The 25395-nt window shown below is 42.5% G+C and overlaps 2 protein-coding genes across 8 annotated transcripts in view; one reads left to right on the forward strand and one right to left on the reverse strand.

Moving 5' to 3' along the window:
* Positions 1–7366: 7366 nt before the first annotated feature.
* Positions 7367–12885, reverse strand: rps19bp1 (ribosomal protein S19 binding protein 1). The gene is made up of 4 exons (XM_081380457.1): positions 12712–12885; positions 9148–9315; positions 8979–9076; positions 7367–7646 (listed from the first exon to the last, which is right to left on the reverse strand). The coding sequence occupies exons 1-4, from the start codon at positions 12758–12760 to the stop codon at positions 7515–7517; spliced, it is 447 nt and encodes a 148-aa protein (XP_081236583.1). The 5' UTR covers positions 12761–12885; the 3' UTR covers positions 7367–7514.
* A 2483-nt stretch (positions 12886–15368) lies between these two features.
* Positions 15369–25395, forward strand: part of LOC308699314 (interleukin-2 receptor subunit beta) — a 25461-nt gene continuing 15434 nt past the window's right edge. For 2 of the 7 annotated variants that reach the window (XR_014031168.1, XM_081380035.1), the window contains exon 1: positions 15369–15591. The gene's annotated coding sequence lies outside the window, so the exon portion shown is untranslated. The remainder of the gene's footprint in view (positions 15592–25395) is intronic. The other 5 variants (XR_014031169.1, XM_081380036.1, XR_014031170.1 and 2 more) reach the window with 4 other exon arrangements.

Genomic DNA, 25395 nt, shown 5'->3' on the forward strand with positions numbered 1-25395 from the left:
GAACTGACAATTCCCTGTATAGTGCAGCTCAACCAGTAGAGCTAAATCACCCAACGTAGCCCGCGCACAGATAGTGGGCTGGCATACGTGAGACTTAGACTGATAACACTTTCGCCTGCAAGGCGGGAACATCCAGGTTGTAAAACCTAACAAATGTGGAGGGGGAGGCCCAGCCTGCCGCTGCACAAATGTCATGAATGGGAATCCCGCTGGACCACGCCCACGACGAGGCCATGCCTCTGGTGGAGTGAGCTCGAATGCCCAATGGGCACTGCAGGTCTTTAGACGCATAAGCAGCAGCAATAGCGTCCACTATCCATCTGGACAGGCTGTGTTTCGAGGCGGCGAGACCCTTGGTGCGCCCACCAAACGAAACAAAGAGCTGTTCCGAGCGCCTGAAAGCGGCGGACCGTGAAATGTAGTTTCTCAACGCCCTGACCGGGCAAAGGAGATTACTATCGGCCTCGCTGCCGTGCGCTGGCAGGGCTGAGAGGGAAATGACCTGTGCTCTGAAGGGAGTGCCCAAAATTTTGGGAACGTACCCATGCCTCGGTCTGAGAATGACTTTGGAGTCATTAGGTCCGAACTCGAGGCACGCGGCGTTAACAGATAACGCGTGAAGGTCTCCCACTCGTTTGACTGAAGACAGTGCTATCAGAAAAACGGTTTTGAGCGTGAGGTATTTCATATCCACAGTTTCCAAGGGTTCGAAGGGATGCGCTCTCAGGGCCTCCAGACCAGAGAAAGATCCCACATAGGAACCGAGGGGGGTCGCGGGGGGTTCATCCTCCTGGCTCCCCTAAGGAAGCGGATGACGAACTCGTTCCTTCCTAATGCGCGGCCCCGCTCTGAAACAGAGAGCGCTGAAATGGCCGCAACATAGACTTTGAGCGTGGAGGGGGACCTGCCCGCGTCCAGTAGCTCTTGAAGGAAACACAGTATTCGCGATACCCCACATGTCTGTGGATCGAGCCCCTTAGCAGTGCACCATCTGTTAAACACTGACCATTTCGACATGTAGAGCCGCCTCGTAGAGGGGGCTCTAGATTGTATGATCGTGTTCATGACCCCGTCTGGCAGATCAGCGTGTAATCGTTGAGGCTCCACGCATGCAGAGACCAGCGCTCTGGATGGGGATGCCATATCGAGCCGCGGGCTTGAGAGAGAAGGTCTCTCTTCACCGATATCGGCCAGGGGGCTGAGTCTGCCAGCTGCATTAGGGCATGGGGCTATGAGGAGCACTGAGTGGCGCACTTCCCTGATTCTCTCGATGACCTGAGGCAGCAGAGAGACCGGGGGAAAAGCGTACAACGGGCCGCTGGGCCAGGTCTGGGCCAGCGCGTCCTCGTTCTTCGAGAAGAACTCTGGGCAATGAGCGTTGTCTTTTGACGCAAAAAGGTCGACTTTCGCTTTGCCGAAACGGCGCCACAGTGACTGGACTGTTTGGGGGTGTAGAGACCACTCCCCAGGGGGAACGTTGTCCCTGGACAGTCTGTCGGGGCCCTCGTTCAGGTGGCCAGGCACATGCGCGGCTCTCAGCGAGCGCAGAGAGTGCTGAGCCCACACGAGGAGGCGTTCCGCCAGGGTGCAGAGCGTCTTTGATCTGACACCGCCCTGGCGATTCACATAGGCCACTACCGATGTATTGTCCGTGCGGACTAGAACATGGTGACCGTGGAGGAATGGGAGGAAGTGTTTGAGCGCTTTCTCGACCGCGAGCATCTCTAGACAGTTTATGTGTAGGAGATTCTCCTGGTCTGACCAGCGGCCATAGACCGGTCTGCCTTCGAAGAGCGCTCCCCAACCTAAGTTGGAAGCGTCTGTCGAGACAACTTTCCGGTGTGAAATCACTCCCATAGTCACTCCCGTGAGATACCATTCGGCTGCCAGCCAGGGCTGCAGGGCTGAAATGCAGCCCTGATTCACTCTGACTCGCAAGCCGCCGGCCGCCCAGGCTCGGTGGGGCACGCGCGCTTTCAGCCAGCGTTGAAGCGGGCGCATGCGCAGTAGGCCCAGCTGGAGCGCTGCTGCAGCTGAGGCCATATGCCCCAAGATACGCTGGAATGTCCTCAGCGGAACCCGGCTGCCTATTTGGAGGGATGCGGCGAGGAGGCGGATGCGGCGCGCGCGCTGCTCCGACAATCTGGCCGTCATAGCCACCGAGTCCAGTTCTATTCCAAGAAAGGAAATTGACTGACGGGGCGATAGCGAGCTCTTGGTCCAGTTGACCGAGAGACCCAGCTCCTCCAGATGGCTGAGAAGCGCTGTTCTGTGAGACACAAGTTCCGTCTCTGACTGCGCTAGAATAAGCCAATCGTCCAGATAATTCAGTATTCGCATTCCCTGTTTTCTCAGGGGAGCGAGGGCCGTGTCCATGCATTTCGTAAATGTACGGGGTGCCAAAGACAGGCCGAACGGCAGGACTGTGTACTGATATACTCGACCGTTGAAGGCGAATCTCAAGAATGGCCTGTGACGGGGAGTTATCTGGATCTGAAAGTACGCGTCTTTTAGATCGAGAGAGATAAACCAGTCTCCTGGGCGAATCTGCGCGAGGATTTTTCTGGTTGTGATCATTTTGAACGGCCGTCTCATGAGGGCTTTGTTCAGATGTCTCAGATCTAAAATAGGTCTTAACGCTCCGTCCTTCTTGGGTACGAGGAAGTAGCGGCTGTAAAAGCCCGACTCGCTCAGAGAAGATGAACCTGTTCTATAGCCCCTTTGTGCAGCAGCTTCGCTATTTCTGCTTGAAGCAGGTGCGCAGCTTCTGAACTCACTCTCGTCTCCGTCTGTGCTGTAAAGCGCGGAGGGCGACGAGCGAATTGAAGCGAATAGCCGTGTTTTATAGTATTCAGCACCCATTCTGACGCGCCCTGAATCGCTTCCCATGCTTCCGCATGCATAGCTAGGGGTCGAATGGTCTCTGGGTTCAGATCGCCGCGCTGCGCGGGATGGGGAACCTGTATCAGAGAGGATGGAGCGGCGCGCGCGCCGCTGGTGCTCGAACACGGGGGCTGGTAAACAGTATTGGCCGACTATACAGCGCTCAGTAGCTCGGTCCCATCGGATGGAGCGTGATTTGCTGTCAAACATCCCAGGCGCGAGAGCGGCGTGGGGATTATAATGTCTAAAAGTGAGTGCACGTGCTCGTGAGCGGGCGCAGAGTTTACACTTATGACACGGCCAGTGTTTGGGAGCTTTAGAGGGCCTGTGACCCAAGGTAACTGACTGGCAGAGCGAGCAGCGGGTAGGTGTGAGCACAAGGTTGTGGGCACATTTTCTACACCTAATACTCGAGCGGCTTGCGTCCGCTTCATGAGAGAGCGCTCTGTGCGTGTTACCATGGGGACCCTGTTTGTGTGAAGCAGTGAGCACATGGGAGTGGGCACATTTTCTACACTTATAACACTCTCGGCCTGAGCCGTTGTTGCCCGGGGTAACCGAGTGGCAGAGCGAGTTACGGGTAGATGTGAGCACAGAGTTGTGGGCACATTTACTACACTTAGTACTCGAGCGGTGTGTGACCGCTTTATGAGAGAGCGCTCTGAACGCGTTACCATGGGGACCGTGTTTGTGTGAAGCAGTGAGCACGTGGGAGTGGGCACATTTTCTACACTTACAACACCTTCGGCCGGAGCCGGAAAACCCGAATTTACACTCTTTCTGAGATTTATTTGGGCCGCCGTAAAAACGGCGTTTGTGTGCAGGCGAGCGAGTGGTGTTACTGACTCGTTGGCTGCGGTGTAAGCTGCTGCAGTAGCCTGTACTGAGGGGACTGACAGAGCTGGGCGTTTCGATGGCGGTCCGGCCGCAGCGGGACTCAGCCATCTTTTCCTTCCTGCGGGTGCTAGGAGGACTTCGCGGGCTCAGACTTCAGCGTTATCTTGGGACGCGGACCCCGGGGGGGCGGCGGTCTGTGACGGCTGGTCGAGCGCGACCTAGGGCGGCCGCCCTGGCGTCGCTGCGAAGCAGTTGGTGGTCGAGACGAGCGCTGTGTGGAGCTGCGCGCAGGAGGCTGAGCTTGAGAGCGGCCTGCGGCTGGGCTCGAGCGGCGGGGCAGGAAGAGATTCATAGCCTGCGATGCCTTCTGTACTTCAGAGAAGCGGTCCACAATCCCGCTGACCGCAGGGCCGAAGAGGCCAGTGGGCGAGAGCGGGGCGTTGAGGAAAACAGCGCGTTCTGACTCACTCATATCCGCCAGCGTCAACCATAAGTGTCTGTCGATGACGGTGAGCGCGGCCATAGATCTGCAGATGGCTTGTGCAGCGGTCTTGGTAGCACGGAGCGAAAGGTCCGTTGCGCTGCGCAGATCTGTTAAGGCTGTATGATCCGAGCCCTTCTCGTCCAATTCGCGGAGGAGGTCGGCTTGCAGGATCTGAAGAACAGCCATCGAGTGCAGGGCGGAAGCAGCTTGGCCGGAGGCGGCGAATGCGCGGCCGGCGAGAGCTGATGTGGTCCTGCAGGCTTTGGACGGCAGGGCAGACTTTGAGCGCCATCTAACAGACGGCAGGCAAAGGTGCGTTGCCACCGCTTCCTCAACGGAAGGGATGCCGGTATAGCCTTTCTCGGCGGCCCCGTCCACCTGGGAGAGAGCCGAGGAGACAGACGAGCGGAGTCTAGCGGAGAAGGGCGCGCTCCACGACTTCGATAGCTCCGCGTGGAGCTCAGGCAGGAAGGGTGCTGACCTAGAGGCTGGCGCTTGGCGGCGGCTAGGCAGAAAACACCCGTCGAGTCGGTTCGGCGCGGGCTCCTTGGGTGGGGACCAGTCTAATCCCAGTCGGTCGACCGCTTTGGTGAGGAGGCGGAAAAGCTCCGCGTCGACACTGGAGCGGGACCTGCCAGACTCAGGAGTCGAGGAGGCGGAGCGGTGAGAGCCCGACCACTCCTCGCTGTCCGAAGCAAGCAGAGAGCAGCTGTCAGCAGCGTCATCTGCTTCATCCCCTGAGGCGACGGCAGTGCGGGCAGTGGCCGGCCGCTGCGCGTCGGTGAAGGGCGGGGGAGAAGGAGAAAGCGAGGCTCGCGGGAGGGGCTCCGGCGAGCGCTCAGCTATAACCACCGGCTCGGGAGGCCTTTGAGAGCGGCGTTTCTTCTTTCGCGGCCCTGAAGAGGCAGCCGGGGAAGGTGGAGGATCATCAAACATGGCGAGTCGAGCCCGCAGGGTCGACATCGGCAAGTCCTCACATTGTTCGCAGCCGCCCGTGGAGAGGGCGCGGGCTGCGTGGTCGAAGCCCAGGCAGAGAGTGCAAACCACGTGGCGGTCTCCGTCGCTGAGCGAGGCTCTGCACGAGCCACAGGATGAGCGAGGCATTTGCAACAACGCCTCGCGCTCTTTTAGATGCAGAGTGTGTCGCGGGGCGAACACACAAACACATACAACACAGAGCGGTAAAAGGATATATTCGCCGGATAGCGAAGCAGGCAGGGAAGGCTGAAGGCGGCGAAGGCGCCGGCGTCCTCAGGCTGAGATCCTCGGCGTGCTGGTCGCTTGCTTCGACGGCGGCTTCCTCAGAGAGCAGCGATGCGAAGAGCTTCGCTAAAAAGACAGAAATCAGAGAAGCAGCCTCCGAGCCCTGTTTATATACGCTAAGCCACACCCCTTTTCGCGGGCTGTGACGCATTAAGCTCATTGGTCGTGACGTCACGCCAAGGGCTCAGCGGTAGGCTGCTGCAGTTGCCGCAGGGCAGCCAATGGGCACGCTAGTAAGCTTGCCCTAGGTCTGCAGGCTGCCGCACTGCGTTGACAAGATTATAAAATTTAAGGATAATTTTTGGCTTCAGTATCTCGAGAAAGAAAGGCTTTCCCGTAGCGTAGCAACTACGCAATACGAGAGAACCTCTCGTAAGAGAACGCTGGTGTTTCTGACGTCACAAACTACCTTGTAACCAATCAGATCAACGTGTGATCGCCAACCAGTGGATCTCTGAGGCTATGTTGACACGTGGCCGGTTATTTTCATAAACACATTTCACCCTCTCCGTTTTCAGAAAAGTGTTCGTTTACACAAACCCGTGTATATGCCGTCAAGAGGATGCCAAACCTGTAGGTGGCAGTGCAACGAGAAGCTCAAGCCCATGTTAGCCAATCCAAATCCCGAAAATATAGAGCGCACCTTCGACGCAGTGCAAGTTCTGTCGCATACTGTGACGTCGACTGCCTAAAACTCTGTTTTTCTCAGTTTACATGCAAATAGAATTTTCCAAAATCTCCACTCTGGCTGGAGATTTTAGAAAGAATCGTTTTCAGAGGCGAATTCTCCGTTTGCGTGTAAACGAGGGGCACAACCGAAGGGAAATGTCTTCGTTTTTCAAAATAACCATATACGTGTAAACAGGGCCTGAGCCGAGTGAGTGGAGGCGGGGCTCATTTGCATATTCATAGAACCGTGCATACTAAATGAGGCAAGGGTGTTGAGTTACATTCAAAATATAAAACACAAAATATTTAAATATGTAATTTTGGTGATCAAAGATGAGTTTTAAGGGTTCTAGAGATGTGAAGTCCTCCTGTAGTCAGTAATTTTATTACTGACTACAGGAGGACTTCACATCTCTAGAAGCTTACAGACCCCAAACCTTTGAACAATAGTTAAGTAGTGAGCAAGCATCCGATAGTGCACAAACTCCAGACGTGGTAAAGCACTGAAGTGTGTCATTACAGGTGTGTGTCGGTCCGGCAGAACGGGCTCATATAGAGGATCATCATTCCTCTAGCACAGTGGTTCCCAAACCTGTCCTGCCGGCACCCCAACACTGCACATTTTCTTTGTTTCCTTAATTAAACACACCTGATTCAACTCATCAGCTCATTAACCCATGTGATAATGAGCTGATGAGTTGAATCAGGTGTGTTTGATTAAGGAAACAAAGAAAATGTGCAGTGTTTGGGTGCCGGCAGGACAGGTTTGGGAACCACTGCTCTAGCACACACACATGCAAACATACACTCGACAGCTTTAAAACATTAACAAACACATCGTCACGTCTATTTGATCTTTATCTCTAAACACATGAATTTTAAAAGACATCAGTCAGTGATTCATTTCTCAAATTAAATGCAACTCACAGTCAGATCGAGAATAAAGCTTCATTTCTTAGCTTACAAATGTCACTCAGTTACAAGGTTGTCTAAAGGTGTGTTTGTTTCGGTTCCAGATCTTTCTGATCTCCCACTGAGAGACAGGAGGACTCGTCCATCCAGAAACACTTCATTCTTCTGCTCGATGACGACTGTGAATGTGCTGGGGGGATTAGGGCTCTCAGGCAAACGATTCGTGACTTCAGTTTCACATGATGAACAACAAAAACGTGTGTGTTTATTAACTTCAATGGTGATGCATGAAAAGAAACATGGTTACATAACCAAAAGTTGTGGAAAACATTTATTAGAGACGTTCAAAAAACATTTTTATTCAATAAAACACAATATCTGCGATCCAGCTTCGGTCAGAGATCATTCCAGATGGACGATCCCAGGATTAATATTACTGTCCCACGGGATTAAGTCCTCACAGGCGTTATAGATTTGAGAAATATTCCTTCTGGAACTTCTGGAACTCTTCCTCGGTGAAGACGGATTCCTCAGCCTGTTTCTTGGCGGGTCGATCCGGTTGATGACAAGCGCGGCGACTGGGATTATTCTCCACAATCTAAACAAAACACACATTTTTAAATCATTTAACACACATAATATATCATCACTGACTGATAGGGCTTTTCACACTACGTTTAACCCCGGGTTATCGTCGTTCTGATCCCGCTTTTAACCCTGGGTAGAGGAATGTTTTACAAAATCAGAACCGGATTAGCGCTGTATTAGTGATGCCAAACTTGTGAGGCGTTTAAGCTAAGAACGATAACAATAACTATATTAGCGTCCACAACACTGAACGATATCGTTCTGTTTATTATAAGCATCATTTTATTTGCCGTCTTTCTCTTTAAATGCTCGCGCTCTTTAAAAGCACGATGGATTCTGATTGGCTGTCAATGTTTTTATCATTCATTAGCTGGAAAAAATTTTTTTGAAAGTGATTGTCAATATCATTATATCTGTGGTGTGGGCTATACTTTTATATTTATATATTTAGATTTTAAAACTATATCTTTCTCGTTATAGTTCTCGTCCTTGGTTTGAACGGATCTTTAGAAGGTTACGACTAGATGCTTAGCATTGCTATGAGGCACGTGATTGGTTGGTTGTCTGATGCTTAGCATTAGCATGTTCCCATTTGCTCAAATAGCAAAAGAAAAACTTTTCAAAAGGAGGGAAAAATAGAGAGATTAATAACGGCAGTCAGAAGAGAGAGAGATGTTCTCTCCGTCAAAATAGCTTTAGACCATTTATAGGATTTACACAATAGATTTCTTCTCCTTATCTAAGCATTTATAGTCAAGTTATTTGTGATATATCAAATCATCTTCAAAAAAAAAAAGGAAATCATTCTAGTAATAGATGGTTTGTATTATGTATGTCAAAATAAGTCACTTTTTAAAAAGAAAATTCGCTTCTAAAAGATTCCTCCAGATTCCTTAATTTTCCTCAAAACATGAACTTGTTTTTGAAAGAGACCACAAGTATTTATGAATTAAAATAATTAAAAATTAATACATTTCCTCCACATTTCCAGTAATGATTTTTACCAGATTGTGATTTGCGCGTAAACACGTAAAAATAGCTACCTAAAAGAAGTTTAAGTTTAATTAGAAGTAATGTATATTGTTATAAATGTACATAATAAAAAAATATAAAAATCTTACGATGCTAATGAGCATTAAAACGTGTGATCACAGTCTGCGAAAAGTGTCTACGCTCGTGTGAATTTATACAGGTCATGTGGTGCGCTTGTCCAATCAGTGACACTGACACCGCGAATATGCAAATGAGCAGGTTAACCCAGATGCCCAGTGAATACACAGGGTTAACTAGCTGAAGTGTGGAAAGCCCTGTGTTTGACGGATAAACCTGAAGAGATTCAGACCTTGGTTGCGTGGCTGCTTTCCGTTTTATGAGCAGAGGACAGGAAATACTTCAGATTTAACCCGAGTTTACTCTTCTTCTGCTTCTTTCTGTATTCGTCTGAGGAAAGCAGAAACACTCATCAGCTGGCGAACTAACTGAACCATCAGGTCTGAGGATGTGAGAGTTACCCAGAGCGGAGCGGATGTGTTTGTCTTTGACGGTGTTTGTGTTTCTCCTCGAGGATCCCCCGGGTCTCTGGATCTGTCGGATCCGCTTCTGAACGCCCTGTTTATCGGTGCTGATCCGCTTCATCAGCGCAGACTTACGAGAACTGCTCTTCTTCTGCTTCACTGCGTCTACAGAGGAGGAGGAGGAGGAGGAGCAGTATTAGAGTTTATTGCCATATCAGCACCACCAGCTATTACATGGCAGATACACATTAAACATTTAACAACACAGTATTATAAGTAGGCCTATAACAATTAAAACAAACGTAGACGGAAAAAAACATCCTGGATCCAGAAGGTATTTTGCAATTTTTAGTGCATTTAAAGAATCTTAATTGTACTTATATATATATATATATATATATATATATATATATATATATGAGAGAGAGAGAGAGAGAGAGAATATATATATATATATATATATATATATATATATATATATATATATATATATATATATATGAGAGAGAGAGAGAGAGAGAGAATATATATATATATATATATATATATATATATATATATATATATATATATATATATATATTCTCTCTATATAAAGAATAAAAATAATTACATGTAAAAAAAAAAAAGTACAATTAAGATTCTTTGAATGTAGTAAAAATTGCAAAATATATTCTGGATCCATAAATAAGATCTACAGAGACACGGATACAAAAGGACTTTTTATGTATATAGATAGCCACTACAAACTTACCCTAGTGAAAAAAAAGTATACTTTATTGTATTTGAAATATATTCCCTTTTTAAATAGTACATTGCAAATATTTTTTTACAAAAAATTAAAAACATTAACATTAACTCTCTTTAAATATATTAAAAGTATATTAGCATCATGCTTTTACCTATTTTCACAATACAACTTTTAACACAGTTTAAAATAATAGTACATATATTCTAAAAATATATTTTAGAAAATATACTTGAAGTAAAAATTCTGTTTATTTTTTAAGTGTCTTTATTTGCACATATTTTTGACTGTTTGCTGAAAATGATCATTGTAACAATGCATCAATGCACAACGTATACTTTCAAAATACATTATAGTATACAATAGTATATTGTACAAAGTACAGCTAAGTAATATTTGTTTATTAATGTGCATGTTTATTGATGAGCATGTTTATTATTGTGCATGTTTATTAATGTGCATGTGTTTATTAATGTGCATGTTTATTAATGTGCATGTGTTTATTAATGTGCATGTGTTTATTAATGTGCATGTTTATTAATGTGCATGTGTTTATTATTGTGCATGTTTATTAATGTGCATGTTAATTATTGTGCATGTGTTTATTATTGTGCATGTTTATTAATGTGCATGTGTTTATTAGTGTGCATGTTTATTAATGTGCATGTGTTTATTAGTGTGCATGTTTATTAATGTGCATGTGTTTATTATTGTGCATGTTTATTATTGTGCATGTTTATTATTGTGCATGTTTATAAATGTGCATGTTTATAAATGTGCATGTTTATTATTGTGCTTGTTTACTAATGTGCATGTTTATTATTGTGCATGTTTATTATTGTGCATGTTTATTATTGTGCTTGTTTACTAATGTACATGTTTACTAATGTGCATGTTTATTAATGTGCATGTTTATTAATGTGCATGTTTATTAATGTGCATGTGTTTATTAATGTGCATGTTTATTAATGTGCATGTGTTTATTAATGTGCATGTGTTTATTAATGTGCATGTTTATTAATGTGCATGTGTTTATTATTGTGCATGTTTATTAATGTGCATGTTAATTATTGTGCATGTGTTTATTATTGTGCATGTTTATTAATGTGCATGTGTTTATTAGTGTGCATGTTTATTAATGTGCATGTGTTTATTAGTGTGCATGTTTATTAATGTGCATGTGTTTATTATTGTGCATGTTTATTATTGTGCATGTTTATTATTGTGCATGTTTATAAATGTGCATGTTTATAAATGTGCATGTTTATTATTGTGCTTGTTTACTAATGTGCATGTTTATTATTGTGCATGTTTATTATTGTGCATGTTTATTATTGTGCTTGTTTACTAATGTACATGTTTACTAATGTGCATGTTTATTAATGTGCATGTTTATTAATGTGCATGTTTATTAATGTACATGTTTATTATTGTGCTTGTTTACTAATGTGCATGTTTATTAATGTACGTGTTTATTATTGTGCATGTTTATAAATGTGCATGTTTATTATTGTGCATGTTTATTAATGAACGTTAATTAATGTGCATGTTTATTATTGTGCATGTGTTTATTAATGTGCATGTTTATTAATGTGCATGTTTATTATTGTGCATGTTTATTATTGTGCTTGTTTACTAATGTGCATGTTTATTAATGTACATGTTTATTATTGTGCATGTTTATAAATGTGCATGTTTATAAATGTGCATGTTTATTATTGTGCTTGTTTACTAATGTGCATGTTTACTAATGTGCATGTTTATTATTGTGCATGTTTATTAATGTGCATGTTTATTAATGTGCATGTTTATTAATGTGCATGTTTATTATTGTGCATGTTTATTAATGTGCATGTGCAGTGCGGCCTCCCGGACAACGCTCTACATCTGCCGGGCTTCCAGCTGTCCTGAGCGGATCGCATCGCGGAGCTAACAGGGAAAACGACAGGTGGAGGATTGTGTTTCTACATTAACCAAAGTTGGTGTTCAGATGTGTGCTCTCTACAGACAGCACGTTACACGTCCCACCAGAGACAGTAATATACTGGACCACTGTTACACCACTATGAAGAATGCGTATCTCTCCGTCCCACGGGCTCTCTGATCACGGTCTGGCTCATCTTATACCGTCCTACAGGCAGAAACTGAATCAGCTAAACCTGTAATAAAGACTGTAAAAAGATGTACTAATGAAGCAGAGGCTTCAGTTGCACTGATTGGGCTGTTTATGAAGCTGCTGACACCGATCTGGATGAGCTCACAGATACTGCATTCCTACCAGGACATTCTTATCATTCACTTATGATAAACCAGGGTTTACTGGGAAACTCAAACAGCTTCTTCATGCCAAAGAGGACGCTTACAGAAGTGGGGAACAATTTTTGTATAACCAGACCAGACACAGACTGACAAAGGAGATCAGTGTTGCTAAAAGAAGCTACTCTGAAAAGCTGAAAAAATATTGCTCCACTCGCAATTAATTTGTAATGTACTTGTAACACAAATAAAGTAAACTTTAACATCACTAATCAAGCATGTAATTAGTCCCACACAGGCACATACTTAAAGTTTACTTCAAGTTGTTCTATTTTAGCACACTAATACACTTAAAGTTATGCTTTGCTACAATTTAATTACAACTAAAATATACTTAGTACAAAATTAGTTGTTCCAAAATAGCACACTTCAAGTTAACTAATCATTAACACACTTTAAGTATACTGAATTAGTCTGCCTGCAAATATACTTAGCATATTATTATTATTTTTCCACTAAGGAATACAAGCCGTCTAGATCAAAAAACGATAAATTACCCTTCTCGCTGAACAGTTCAAGTCCCCTTCGGATTAATGATGCTGACATGATCAAGCTGGTGAAAATAAATGTAGATAAATATAAAGTTATATAAAGCGTTGGGTGTTTTCAAGCTAACATGTGAATTCATCACGTGCGCCACAACATTGAGTCGAGCGGGAAACACGAGCTCCAGAAACAAGGTTCCGCCTGTAGATTAAAGCAGAGAGAGAGAGAGAACGCTCTCAAAACTAGCGTTCAGACAAGGTTCTCTCAAAGTTATAAACTAACCTTCGTTCATATAGTAATCTGGTCTTTAATAATGTTCTCAAAACGTTAGCATAAAAACAAAGGAACAAAAAAAAGTAACGGTTGTTTTCTGAAATATTTTAGTTTGATGTTTGTCCAAAGTTCCGGTCCGAGAACATTCAGAAATAATATTTTCATTACGGGAAGTTTAGTAAAACGTTCTTAGAAGAATATTTTTGTTGGGAAGTTTCTGTTCATATTTAAGAGATTTAATATGGCCCTCTATCTATCTATCTATCTATCTATCTATCTATCTATCTATCTATCTATCTATCTATCTATCTATCTATCTATCTATCTATCTATCTATCTATCTATCTATCTATCTATCTATCTATTGTGGTATTTTCCCCTACGCACATTAAGTTTACTTGGGCAAAAAGAGAACATTTTTTATAGAATAAGAGCATGGCAAAGGTGACATGATTCATTACTAATATGATTGGTTCTTATTCAGCAAACTCTTCTGTTACTAAGTAGAAGCTTTGTTATTCAAAATCATGAGTTTATATATTTAAATATCTGTCTAGTTTCACTTCCCCTTTTGTTATATTCGGACATGATTAAGACACACTGACTGACCTTCACCAAAGTGTTTGGAAACATTTCAGCTTTCAAAAGCATATAATTGTTAATCCTGCAAGAAAAATAAATGTTAGTTATGATTAATTTAAAATATCTGTCTGTCTGTCTGTCTGTCTGTCTGTCTGTCTGTCTGTCTGTCTGTCTATCTATCTATCTATCTATCTATCTATCTATCTATCTATCTATCTATCTATCTATCTATCTATCTATCTATCTATCTATCTATCTATCTATCTATCTATCTATCGATTCTGTGCTGTCGTTTCCGCCAGTCTCTACATATGTAATTTTCTGCTCAACAACCCTGTCTCTGCAGCAACTTTCACTGTGTTTCCTACAACAAAGTCTGGCATGTTCACGTTTTATTAAATCACACGGGATCAGAGAGGTCAGACTGAAATGGATTTCCAGAAATGCTTTCTGAATATGATTTCAAATGAAGCTCAAAAAACCTTTCCATGTGATTTTCTGCCGTTCACATTTGCTAAAATATGATCGGATTCCAATCTGATCTATACACAGAAATCTGATTTGGACAAATCTGAATAAGGTTAGAGACTTCCACTGACAAAGGATGAGAAGGGTATCAGAACAGTGGGATGTTCTGATTTAGCCTGGAAAAAAGTCTTTAAATGTACAGAAGACACAGAAGACCCTGTAACTGCCTTGTGGAAGTGTGCATATAACTACTATTTCATTGTAATTGCTAACAAATGAGTCATTGCCAATGGGTCAGATTTGAACTTTATATCAAATAAAATGTAATTCAGCTGTTGGAGGCCTTTACTGTTCATTTAGTGACATTTAGACTGCCATATGATGAACATCTGAGTGTCTCAACAGGCCTTAGATTGTGACAGTGATGATAGTCTCGTGATGTTATTTAGGTCAGCCAGGGGGTTTTGACAGTGTTGAAATCGTACAGTCCCTTGACCCGTGTTTGTTTGCTTCAGTCCAAACTTTACACACAGAAATGTCAAAACAAAGGAGATTTTGAACATGCCTCATCGTGTAGAATCTCTGAAATCTATCAAACTGTACTGAAGCTTTTTTATTATCTGCATTTTGGAGACTGAAAGCATCTCTGTGTTTTGCTGCAGGCCATTTACAGTAAACGAGCAGAAATCTTAGCTACAGTTGTAACTATTCACCCCCCCATTGCAAATCAGGTTTATTGGCAAAATGTACAGACTTTCAGATGTTTGCAACGAATAAATCCAAAGTAAATGACACATATCTAGTGTAATCTCATGATGTACACCGTCCTGAAGGGGGCGCTAGAGTTACAGATCTAAACTCAGATTATGATATTAGATTACAAAAATCAGTGAAAGTTCAAGTCTTTTTATACCACTTTATTAACAAACTGTCGGCTACTTATACAGCAAATCCATGTGCATTCAAATGCGAAGCTTTTTTGAAAATAAAAAACAAGTCAATGTAGGCCTACATTAAAAATGTGAAGGTAGTTTTTTTAAAAAAAAAAAAAACATTTTTATAAACACCCTTATAATGTAAATTTGTAGCTAATTGTAGGTAGGCCTGATTAGACCTAGCCTACTAAAAGTTATTAAAAAGTAGTATCAATTTTGAAAAAACTAGGCCTATAGTCTGAAAGGTAGACATAAACATTAGGAAAAAAAATTGTTATCCTAAATTAATTTCCATTCGTCGTTTTCACGTATTTAGGTAAAAGCACCAAATAGCGTCATATGGGAATAAGTTCCGTCATTTTTGTGTCTGTGACGGAGATTTTAAGGAAAGAAGACCGAGGGGATTTTTTAGAGGAGCTTTTTCTGAGAGAGAAGCGAGACGCGGTTTACAGAAGCGAGAAACAAACCGCAAGGATTTTACCATTTTATTCTCTTCAAACGAAAACAGAGAGAGAGAGAGAGAGAGAGAGAACGAAAAAGGGAAACCCTTTATCTCAAAAAACCTTGAGTAAATCAAAGGTCTGAAAGTTGGCTTGAGCTCCCGCTGATCGACGGAGAGATGGAGAGGAGCAGGTCAGTTTCTATATGTGTGTTTCATTATCATTTAGGGCCAAAAAACGCGGATCATTTTCTGAAATATATTGTTAATACCTCAGCAGCCAATGTCAAGCTCTCAGACTGATTTTAAATCGTAATTTTGACCATCCCTGAAATGGGTCAGCCTACCATTAATGAGCATTACCTGAGCTGTCGGGTTAGGGATGGAGAATGTGTTTAAAATGCATTGACACTGTTCAGTTGAGTGAAAACATGTGCCCTCTTTAATGCTGTAAAACTGAATGCTGTAAAACTGAATGAACGAAGCAAACTATATTTCCACAACTTAGCACTGAAATAGAAGCGCGAAGTGTGTGTGTGTGTGTGTGTGTGTGTGTGTGTGTGTGTGTGTGTGTGTGTGCGCGCGCGCGCGCTGGGATGGATGATGGTGTTTGTGATAAGTGGAAAAAGTTTAGGGGACAGAGAAGGATGTGACGGCAAAGGTGTGAGTGCTGGAGGATGTAGAGCTCTTTTTTCTCGTAATCACACTCTGTGTGTGTGTGTTTGTGGTTTAGATATTTTTTGCGATTCTAGGAAGAAACGAGATAACAGCCCATTGGACTATCATTCAACCCATCAGGATTGCTTCAGCCTGCTAATATTTAGTCAAATTCTTAATAAGAATGAGAGTTGTAAATAGAGATCAACTTGATCATCAAGTTCGGTGTGTGTGTGTGTGTGTGTGTGTGTGTGTGTGTGTGTGTGTGTGTGTGTGTGTGTGGATTTGACTGTGGTAGTCTAATGCCACAAATGTTTTTCACCGACCTAAATTTCTAGAATAGATCACCAGGACTCTGTATTTATCTCAAACTCTTTCGTTCGTGGTTTAAAGAAAGATGGGCTATTTTGAGTTTGTTATCTTGTCATAGTAAGTCAGGTTAATAGATGGTTTTGAAGGGAATATTAATCCGTTTGGTTTGTCATGTAGCCTACGCCTCAGCGTCCGTCATAATGTCTTTTGCTCTGCCAGAGTTCAATAGAAATCTGCAGAGCCTGATTAATAAATCAGACTAAACTAATGAAGTGAGGACAGAGCAAATGATCCGCTGCTAAAATAACGAACTGCATGTTTGTCCACATCATATGTGTGCATTGCATATTCAGGGTCAGTCACATATTTTGGGCTTTATGCGCACGCGCACGGTCATAATGCTGTTTATGAAGGAGTTATGGGGTGTTTATCTTCGGACGGACTCCCTCATTTCCCTCATGGATGTTGATTTAGTGTTGTTGACACGAGCTGAAAGACGACTGTTAAAAGCTGTGAAAGTTTCTCTCTGTTTCGGTTTCGCCTCAATAATTTGTCAGTTTGGATCTCAATTCAGAGGTTGAAATGGCCGAAATGACTGACTGAAACACAAACGAGCGAAATTAACACTTCGTCAGGCTAAAGTTGGTTAGCGTAGCCTACTTTCACATGTAAATATAGCATTCAAAGAACTTCTCTAGGCTATCTTGTTCTCTGTATGCTGATATGTGTTAAACGTGTTTCCTCAAAAATTGGCTACTTTTGCCCAATGCACGTAGCCTAAATAAACAACATTATCACTCACACTACTTACTGCTTGTTTAATTTGTAACAATGTTCACAAGTGGGTAGAGAAGGATTAACTGACTGTAAACAGGGCATTTGAGCATAATTAAAAGACTTGCTGTTGGCTACTCTAGAATGTATGCATGTAAAATAAAATAAAAATCATATTTTTGCATTATTTAAACAAAATTACAGCTTGATCATTTCATCTCAAGAAAAGCATTATTTTCTGAAATTATATTTTGAAAATAAAAATATTTTCATATTTGCATAATTTAAACAAAATTACAGCTTGATTGGAAATTACGGTAAATACATTTTATTTAGTCTCCCGTAATTTCCAATCAAGCTGTAATTTTGTTTATTTTCTAAATATAGCTAATTATTTCAAAATTAATTAAATTAATTAAATGTGACAATTTATGTGATATATAAATATAATTAATTAATTAATTATTATTAATATATAAATAATTTAAATATAAAATATTTATTTCACTTTGTTTTCTCCCCACACACATAAATCGTCAAATTTCATCTCAAGCTCTTTTTTTCTCATAATCACACTATGTGTGTGTGTGTGTGTGTGGCTGTGAGTGTTTGTGGTTTAGATTTTTTTTGCGATTCTAGAAAGAAACGAGATAACAGCCCACTGGACTATAATACACACATAAATTGTCAAATTTCATTTCAAGGTCACTAACTTAAAAAACAGCGATTAAAACTTGTGATCTTGAAAATGAGTTATTCGTGGCTACTTGTTTTTGATGTAATAGTTTAAAATAATATTTGTTGAAAAAAAAAATGAATTCTTATATAATTGCATAAAAAGTGTTTAACACAAAGTGCGTAGCACAAAAAGATGAGGAAGTCTTAAGACCTGCTGAGGGTCGTGGAAATTCCCTATAAAGTTCTCACATTTTGTTCACTTTTGACATTCAAATATTCAGCAATGGCTGAAAGTACTGGCAATAACATATGTAGTGTTGTAGTGTTTTGCTGCTTTATTATTTATTGATTATTTCACATGTTGGTAACACTTTAGAAAACTGTTCTGTCAGTAATGAATAACTACAGTAACAAATGAGTAATGCACTATTAACTAGTAATTACTATTATCTATCAAGAAATTCTGAATAATGAATTAGTTACCGGTAGTAATAGCACTGATTCAATGGTTGAATGTGGTAGTTCACTATTAGATGATCATTACTGCTTTTTCAAACCTCCCATGACTACTAAAACCATAATGACCCAAGTGTTACCAAACCCATCAGAAAGAATTACTAATAATTAGGATCAGTATTCTAAAGTGAAAACTCTAGTAATGACTGAAGTCATTGAACGCTTTTGAGGTTTTTGTAAGGGTTTTGGATAGTCATGACTCAAGCGCTACTACAGCCTTCTGAGAGAATCATTATCATCTGCATCAGTATTCTTGCGTCACTCACTTGTTCCTGTGTGAAGTTGTAAACTTAAAGGTTACAAAAAGGTATTTTTCATCCCCTTTTCTCCTTCTTCAATGCCAATTTTTTGTTCACCAAAGAACCTTTCAGTGATCAGTTCTTAAAAGAACCATTTTTTGTTTGTGAAGAACATTTTAAAAATATAAAGAAACATTTTCCACAGTAAAGAACCTTTTGTGGAATTGAAAAATTCCATGGATGTTAAAAGTTCTTCATGGAACCATGGATGCCAGTAAAGACCTTTATTTTTGTATAGTGTAGTGAAAACATTCAGTGTATGCAAAGAGTCAGTATTTACAGTGTTAACCTTCTTCTTCATAATCTCTGCGATTCACTCTGGCACACTGGATATCAACTTCTGGGTCAAATCCTGAAGGATGGCCATCCATTCTTGCCTTATTTTCAACCCAAGGGCTGGGTAAATGTAGGACAGAACACATGTTGGGTTAGTTTTACCCAGAAAATTGGGTTGTTTATTTAACCCATCATACAGGGATTGATACATTTTTACTATAATACTAGCTTTTTTTTTTTTTTTTTTTACTTTATATATGAATTAATGTTAACAGATTAACTTAAATACTCCACACAACCACTGGTTTGCATGATAATTCCTTTATTTATTGGGTTGTTACGTCTGACTCAGGAGCTGGGTAACACAAAAACTACCCAAACACTGGGTTGTTACGCCTGACCCAGGAGCTGGGTAACACAAAAACTACCCAAACACTGGGTTGTTACGTCTGACCCAGGAGCTGGGTAACACAAAAACTACCCAAACACTGGGTTGTTACGTCTGACCCAGGATCTGTGTAACACAAAAACTACCCAAACACTGGGTTGTTACGTCTGACCCAGGATCTGTGTAACACAAAAACTACCCAAACACTGGGTTGTTACGTCTGACCCAGGAGCTGGGTAACACAAAAACTACCCAAACACTGGGTTGTTACGCCTGACCCAGGATCTGGGTAACACAAAAACTACCCAAACACTGGGTTGTTACGCCTGACCCAGGATCTGGGTAACACAAAAACTACCCAAACACTGGGTTGTCACATCTGACCCAAGATCTGGGTAACACAAAAACTACCCAAGCACTGGGTTGTTACGTCTGACCCAGGAGCTGGGTAACACAAAAACTACCCAAACACTGGGTTGTCACGTCTGACCCAGGAGCTGGGTAACACAAAAACTACCCAAGCACTGGGTTGTCACGTCTGACCCAAGATCTGGGTAACACAAAAACTACCCAAACGTCTGACCCAGGAGCTGGGTAACACAAAAACTACCCAAACACTGGGTTGTTACGTCTGACCCAGGATCTGGGTAACACAAAAACTACCCAAACACTGGGTTGTTACGCCTGACCCAGGAGCTGGGTCACACAAAAACTACCCAAACACTGGGTTGTTACGCCTGACCCAGGAGCTGGGTTACACAAAAACTACCCAAACACTGGGTTGTTACGCCTGACCCAGGAGCTGGGTAACACAAAAACTACCCAAACACTGGGTTGTTACGTCTGACCCAGGATCTGTGTAACACAAAAACTACCCAAACACTGGGTTGTTACGTCTGACCCAAGATCTGGGTAACACAAAAACTACCCAAACACTGGGTTGTTACGCCTGACCCAGGAGCTGGGTAACACAAAAACTACCCAAGCACTGGGTTGTCACGTCTGACCCAAGATCTGGGTAACACAAAAACTACCCAAACACTGGGTTGTTACGCCTGACCCAGGATCTGGGTAACACAAAAACTACCCAAACACTGGGTTGTCACGTCTGACCCAGGAGCTGGGTAACACAAAAACTACCCAAACACTGGGTTGTCACGTCTGACCCAGGAGCTGGGTAACACAAAAACTACCCAAGCACTGGGTTGTTACGTCTGACCCAGGAGCTGGGTAACACAAAAACTACCCAAACACTGGGTTGTTACGTCTGACCCAGGAGCTGGGTAACACAAAAACTACCCAAACACTGGGTTGTCACGTCTGACCCAGGAGCTGGGTAACACAAAAACTACCCAAACACTGGGTTGTCACGTCTGACCCAGGAGCTGGGTAACACAAAAACTACCCAAGCACTGGGTTGTTACGTCTGACCCAGGAGCTGGGTAACACAAAAACTACCCAAACACTGGGTTGTCACGTCTGACCCAGGAGCTGGGTAACACAAAAACTACCCAAACACTGGGTTGTTACGTCTGACCCAAGATCTGGGTAACACAAAAACTACCCAAACACTGGGTTGTTACGTCTGACCCAGGAGCTGGGTAACACAAAAACTACCCAAACACTGGGTTGTTACGCCTGACCCAGGATCTGGGTAACACAAAAACTACCCAAACACTGGGTTGTCACGTCTGACCCAAGATCTGGGTAACACAAAAACTACCCAAGCACTGGGTTGTTACGTCTGACCCAGGAGCTGGGTAACACAAAAACTACCCAAACACTGGGTTGTCACGTCTGACCCAGGAGCTGGGTAACACAAAAACTACCCAAACACTGGGTTGTTACGTCTGACCCAAGATCTGGGTAACACAAAAACTACCCAAACACTGGGTTGTTACGTCTGACCCAGGAGCTGGATAACACAAAAACTACCCAAACACTGGGTTGTTACGTCTGACCCAGGAGCTGGGTAACACAAAAACTACCCAAACACTGGGTTGTTACGTCTGACCCAGGAGCTGGGTAACACAAAAACTACCCAAACACTGGGTTGTTACGTATGACCCAGGAGCTGGGTAACACAAAAACTACCCAAACACTGGGTTGTCACGTCTGACCCAGGATCTGTGTAACACAAAAACTACCCAAACACTGGGTTGTCACGTCTGACCCAAGATCTGGGTAACACAAAAACTACCCCAAACACTGGGTTGTTACGTCTGACCCAGGATCTGTGTAACACAAAAACTACCCAAACACTGGGTTGTTACGTCTGACCCAGGATCTGGGTAACACAAAAACTACCCAAACACTGGGTTGTTACGCCTGACCCAGGAGCTGGGTCACACAAAAACTACCCAAACACTGGGTTGTTACGCCTGACCCAGGAGCTGGGTTACACAAAAACTACCCAAACACTGGGTTGTTACGCCTGACCCAGGAGCTGGGTAACACAAAAACTACCCAAACACTGGGTTGTCACGTCTGACCCAGGAGCTGGGTAACACAAAAACTACCCAAACACTGGGTTGTCACGTCTGACCCAAGATCTGGGTAACACAAAAACTACCCCAAACACTGGGTTGTTACGTCTGACCCAGGATCTGTGTAACACAAAAACTACCCAAACACTGGGTTGTTACGTCTGACCCAGGATCTGGGTAACACAAAAACTACCCAAACACTGGGTTGTTACGCCTGACCCAGGAGCTGGGTCACACAAAAACTACCCAAACACTGGGTTGTTACGCCTGACCCAGGAGCTGGGTTACACAAAAACTACCCAAACACTGGGTTGTTACGCCTGACCCAGGAGCTGGGTAACACAAAAACTACCCAAACACTGGGTTGTTACGTCTGACCCAGGATCTGTGTAACACAAAAACTACCCAAACACTGGGTTGTTACGTCTGACCCAGGATCTGTGTAACACAAAAACTACCCAAACACTGGGTTGTTACGTCTGACCCAGGATCTGGGTAACACAAAAACTACCCAAACACTGGGTTGTTACGTCTGACCCAGGAGCTGGGTAACACAAAAACTACCCAAACACTGGGTTGTTACGTCTGACCCAGGATCTGTGTAACACAAAAACTACCCAAACACTGGGTTGTCACGTCTGACCCAAGATCTGGGTAACACAAAAACTACCCAAACACTGGGTTGTTACGCCTGACCCAGGAGCTGGGTAACACAAAAACTACCCAAACACTGGGTTGTCACGTCTGACCCAAGATCTGGGTAACACAAAAACTACCCAAACACTGGGTTGTTACGCCTGACCCAGGAGCTGGGTAACACAAAAACTACCCAAACACTGGGTTGTCACGTCTGACCCAGGAGCTGGGTAACACAAAAACTACCCAAACACTGGGTTGTCACGTCTGACCCAGGAGCTGGGTAACACAAAAACTACCCAAACATTGGGTTGTTACGCCTGACCCAGGAGCTGGGTTACACAAAAACTACCCAAACACTGGGTTGTCACGTCTGACCCAGGAGCTGGGTAACACAAAAACTACCCAAACACTGGGTTGTCACGTCTGACCCAGGAGCTGGGTAACACAAAAACTACCCAAACATTGGGTTGTTACGCCTGACCCAGGAGCTGGGTTACACAAAAACTACCCAAACACTGGGTTGTTACGTCTGACCCAGGATCTGGGTAACACAAAAACTACCCAAACATTGGGTTGTCACATCTGACCCAAGATCTGGGTAACACAAAAACTACCCAAACACTGGGTTGTTACGTCTGACCCAGGATCTGGGTAACACAAAAACTACCCAAACACTGGGTTGTTACGTCTGACCCAGGATCTGGGTAACACAAAAACTACCCAAACACTTGGTTGTTACGTCTGACCCAGGATCTGTGTAACACAAAAACTACCCAAACACTGGGTTTTTACGCCTGACCCAGGAGCTGGGTAACACAAAAACTCTCCAAACACTGGGTTGTTACTTCTGACCCAGGAGCTGGGTAACACAAGAACTACCCAAACACTGGGTTGTTACGTCTGACCCAAGATCTGGGTAACACAAAAACTACCCAAATACTGGGTTGTTACGCCTGACCCAGGAGCTGGGTAACACAAAAACTACCCAAACACTGGGTTGTTACGCCTGACCCAGGAGCTGGGTAACACAAGAACTACCCAAACACTGGGTTGTTACGTCTGACCCAGGATCTGGGTTACACAAGAACTACCCAAACAATGGGTTGTTAAAATTACAAAAATTACCCAAAAATTTACCCAAAAAGCTCAACCCAGGATTTGGTTAGAAAAAATAACCCAATATTTTTTAGAGTGTGAGGATCCAAAATTTCAGTGTAATGATCTCCCATCTCCTTCATTATCACTCTTGCCTTTTGACATGAACATGCACGAATCGTCACCAAACTGCTCCTGGATCGCTGGGAGAAGCTGCTCCTGCAGGATGTTTTGATCCCATTCTTTATTCCTTTATTCCTGCAAGTGTTTTTGGGCAGAATTCTGAGAGGACATAAAATGCAAAAGGTTTTAGAAATGTATACAATATTAAATGAGAAATCCCACTCAGTCAAACGGTTGATATGTCATTTGAAGGTAATACAACCTGATGGTCACTGCTGATGAAGATTAGCAGATAAAGTTTATTTATACATATAAAATAATGATGTAGTTCAGCTAAAGATGAGTAACTGAGTGTTGCATAAGCGAGACTGTGCTGAGATGAAAAGTTGCATCATTCATCTCTTACTGAAGAAGATTGTGATGTAAATGTAAGATCATTCTGTGCTGGAACTGAACGTTATAGAGCCATAGTTTCATTTCTTATGAAATAGACATTGAAGCTCACTAGATATGCTTCACATATTACATGGTATTTCTTTATCATGAGTATCAACCAGGTGTGCTTTTAAAGTTGACCTTTTATGGCAGTTTCCACCATTAGGTCAAAGACAATTTTTTCAAAGACAAGGTCAAAATGGAAAAGTTGTTGATGAAACTGTAATTTACTCAATTATTGTTTTAATCTTTCCTATAATTAGGCTGTTTCTTGTAGTGATGGTTTAAAGAGTTAAGAGTAGGCTACTACATTATTCCTTTATTTCTACAACTGTTGGTCAAATTTATTGATTTTGTGAAAATTACTGTAAATTTAATCAGCATTCTTCACTCTTTAAAAAGTTTTGCATCGGTTCCGTAAAGAACCTTTAACATCCACTGAATCTTTTCATCCCACCAAAGGTTCTTTACAGTGGAAAAATGTTCTTCACACTAAGAAAAACATGGTTCTTTTAAGAATCGATCAATGAAAGAACCAAAAATGGTTGAAGTTGAACCTTTATTTTTAAAACTGTTAACAAGCTGCTTGGTGGATTTATTTCAAGGTTTTATTTTTCCATAATGTAATTATGAATTAAGCTCATGATGATTGTCGTCCCCACACACACACACACGTCACACACACATTCACACATACGTCACTCACATTGAACCTTAAATGAAAAAGCAGAAAATATCGGAAATGCACTTTGGGCAGTTATTTTATCTTCTGTATTACGTCACACACACACTCTGAAACACACTACATGATGCCATCCGGTCTTGGCTAATGCCAGTGCTCTCAGAACTGATGCAATGGTTGGTTTTACTCAGAAAATATCAATGAAGAGGAAATGTGTTGTAGAGGATGAGATTGCATACGTGTGTCTAAACTCTTGCTACTGATAAATGCATGACATTACATTATTAGATTCATTCACTACATACATTTTACAACATAACTGTGATTTTGTATATGTAGATTTCTGAAATACAGAACTTAGACAGTCACCTCTGATAACAGATCTCTCTAAGTTGTAATGTGGACTCATGCAAACGATGTGTATTGTGAAAAGCGCTTTACAAATAAATGTGAATTGAATTGTATATAACAGACATTCAACCCCTCATTAGTTGTGCTTAATGATCATAATTTTATGAGATGATCCTGGAAGGTATTATCAGTCTAGACTTATTCCTGTAAGACTGAGCTGATAATGCCGTCGCTTCACAGAAACGCTCTAACTTTAAACAGGAGAACGTGGATCTGCTCATGAAACC

Source organism: Scardinius erythrophthalmus, assembly GCF_964197995.2.
Source record: "Scardinius erythrophthalmus genome assembly, chromosome: 12".
Lineage (NCBI taxonomy): Eukaryota > Metazoa > Chordata > Actinopteri > Cypriniformes > Leuciscidae > Scardinius > Scardinius erythrophthalmus.

Coding starts and splice junctions, on each gene's coding strand:
- rps19bp1 (XM_081380457.1), bottom strand. CDS start 12,760: ATGTCAGCATCATTAATCCGAAGGGGACTTGAACTGTTCAGCGAGAAG. Junction 9,316..12,711: donor TGAACTGTTCAGCGAGAAGG/GTAATTTATCGT, acceptor CCTCCTCTGTAG/ACGCAGTGAAGCAGAAGAAG. Junction 7,647..8,978: donor AAAGCAGCCACGCAACCAAG/GTCTGAATCTCT, acceptor TGTTTTGTTTAG/ATTGTGGAGAATAATCCCAG.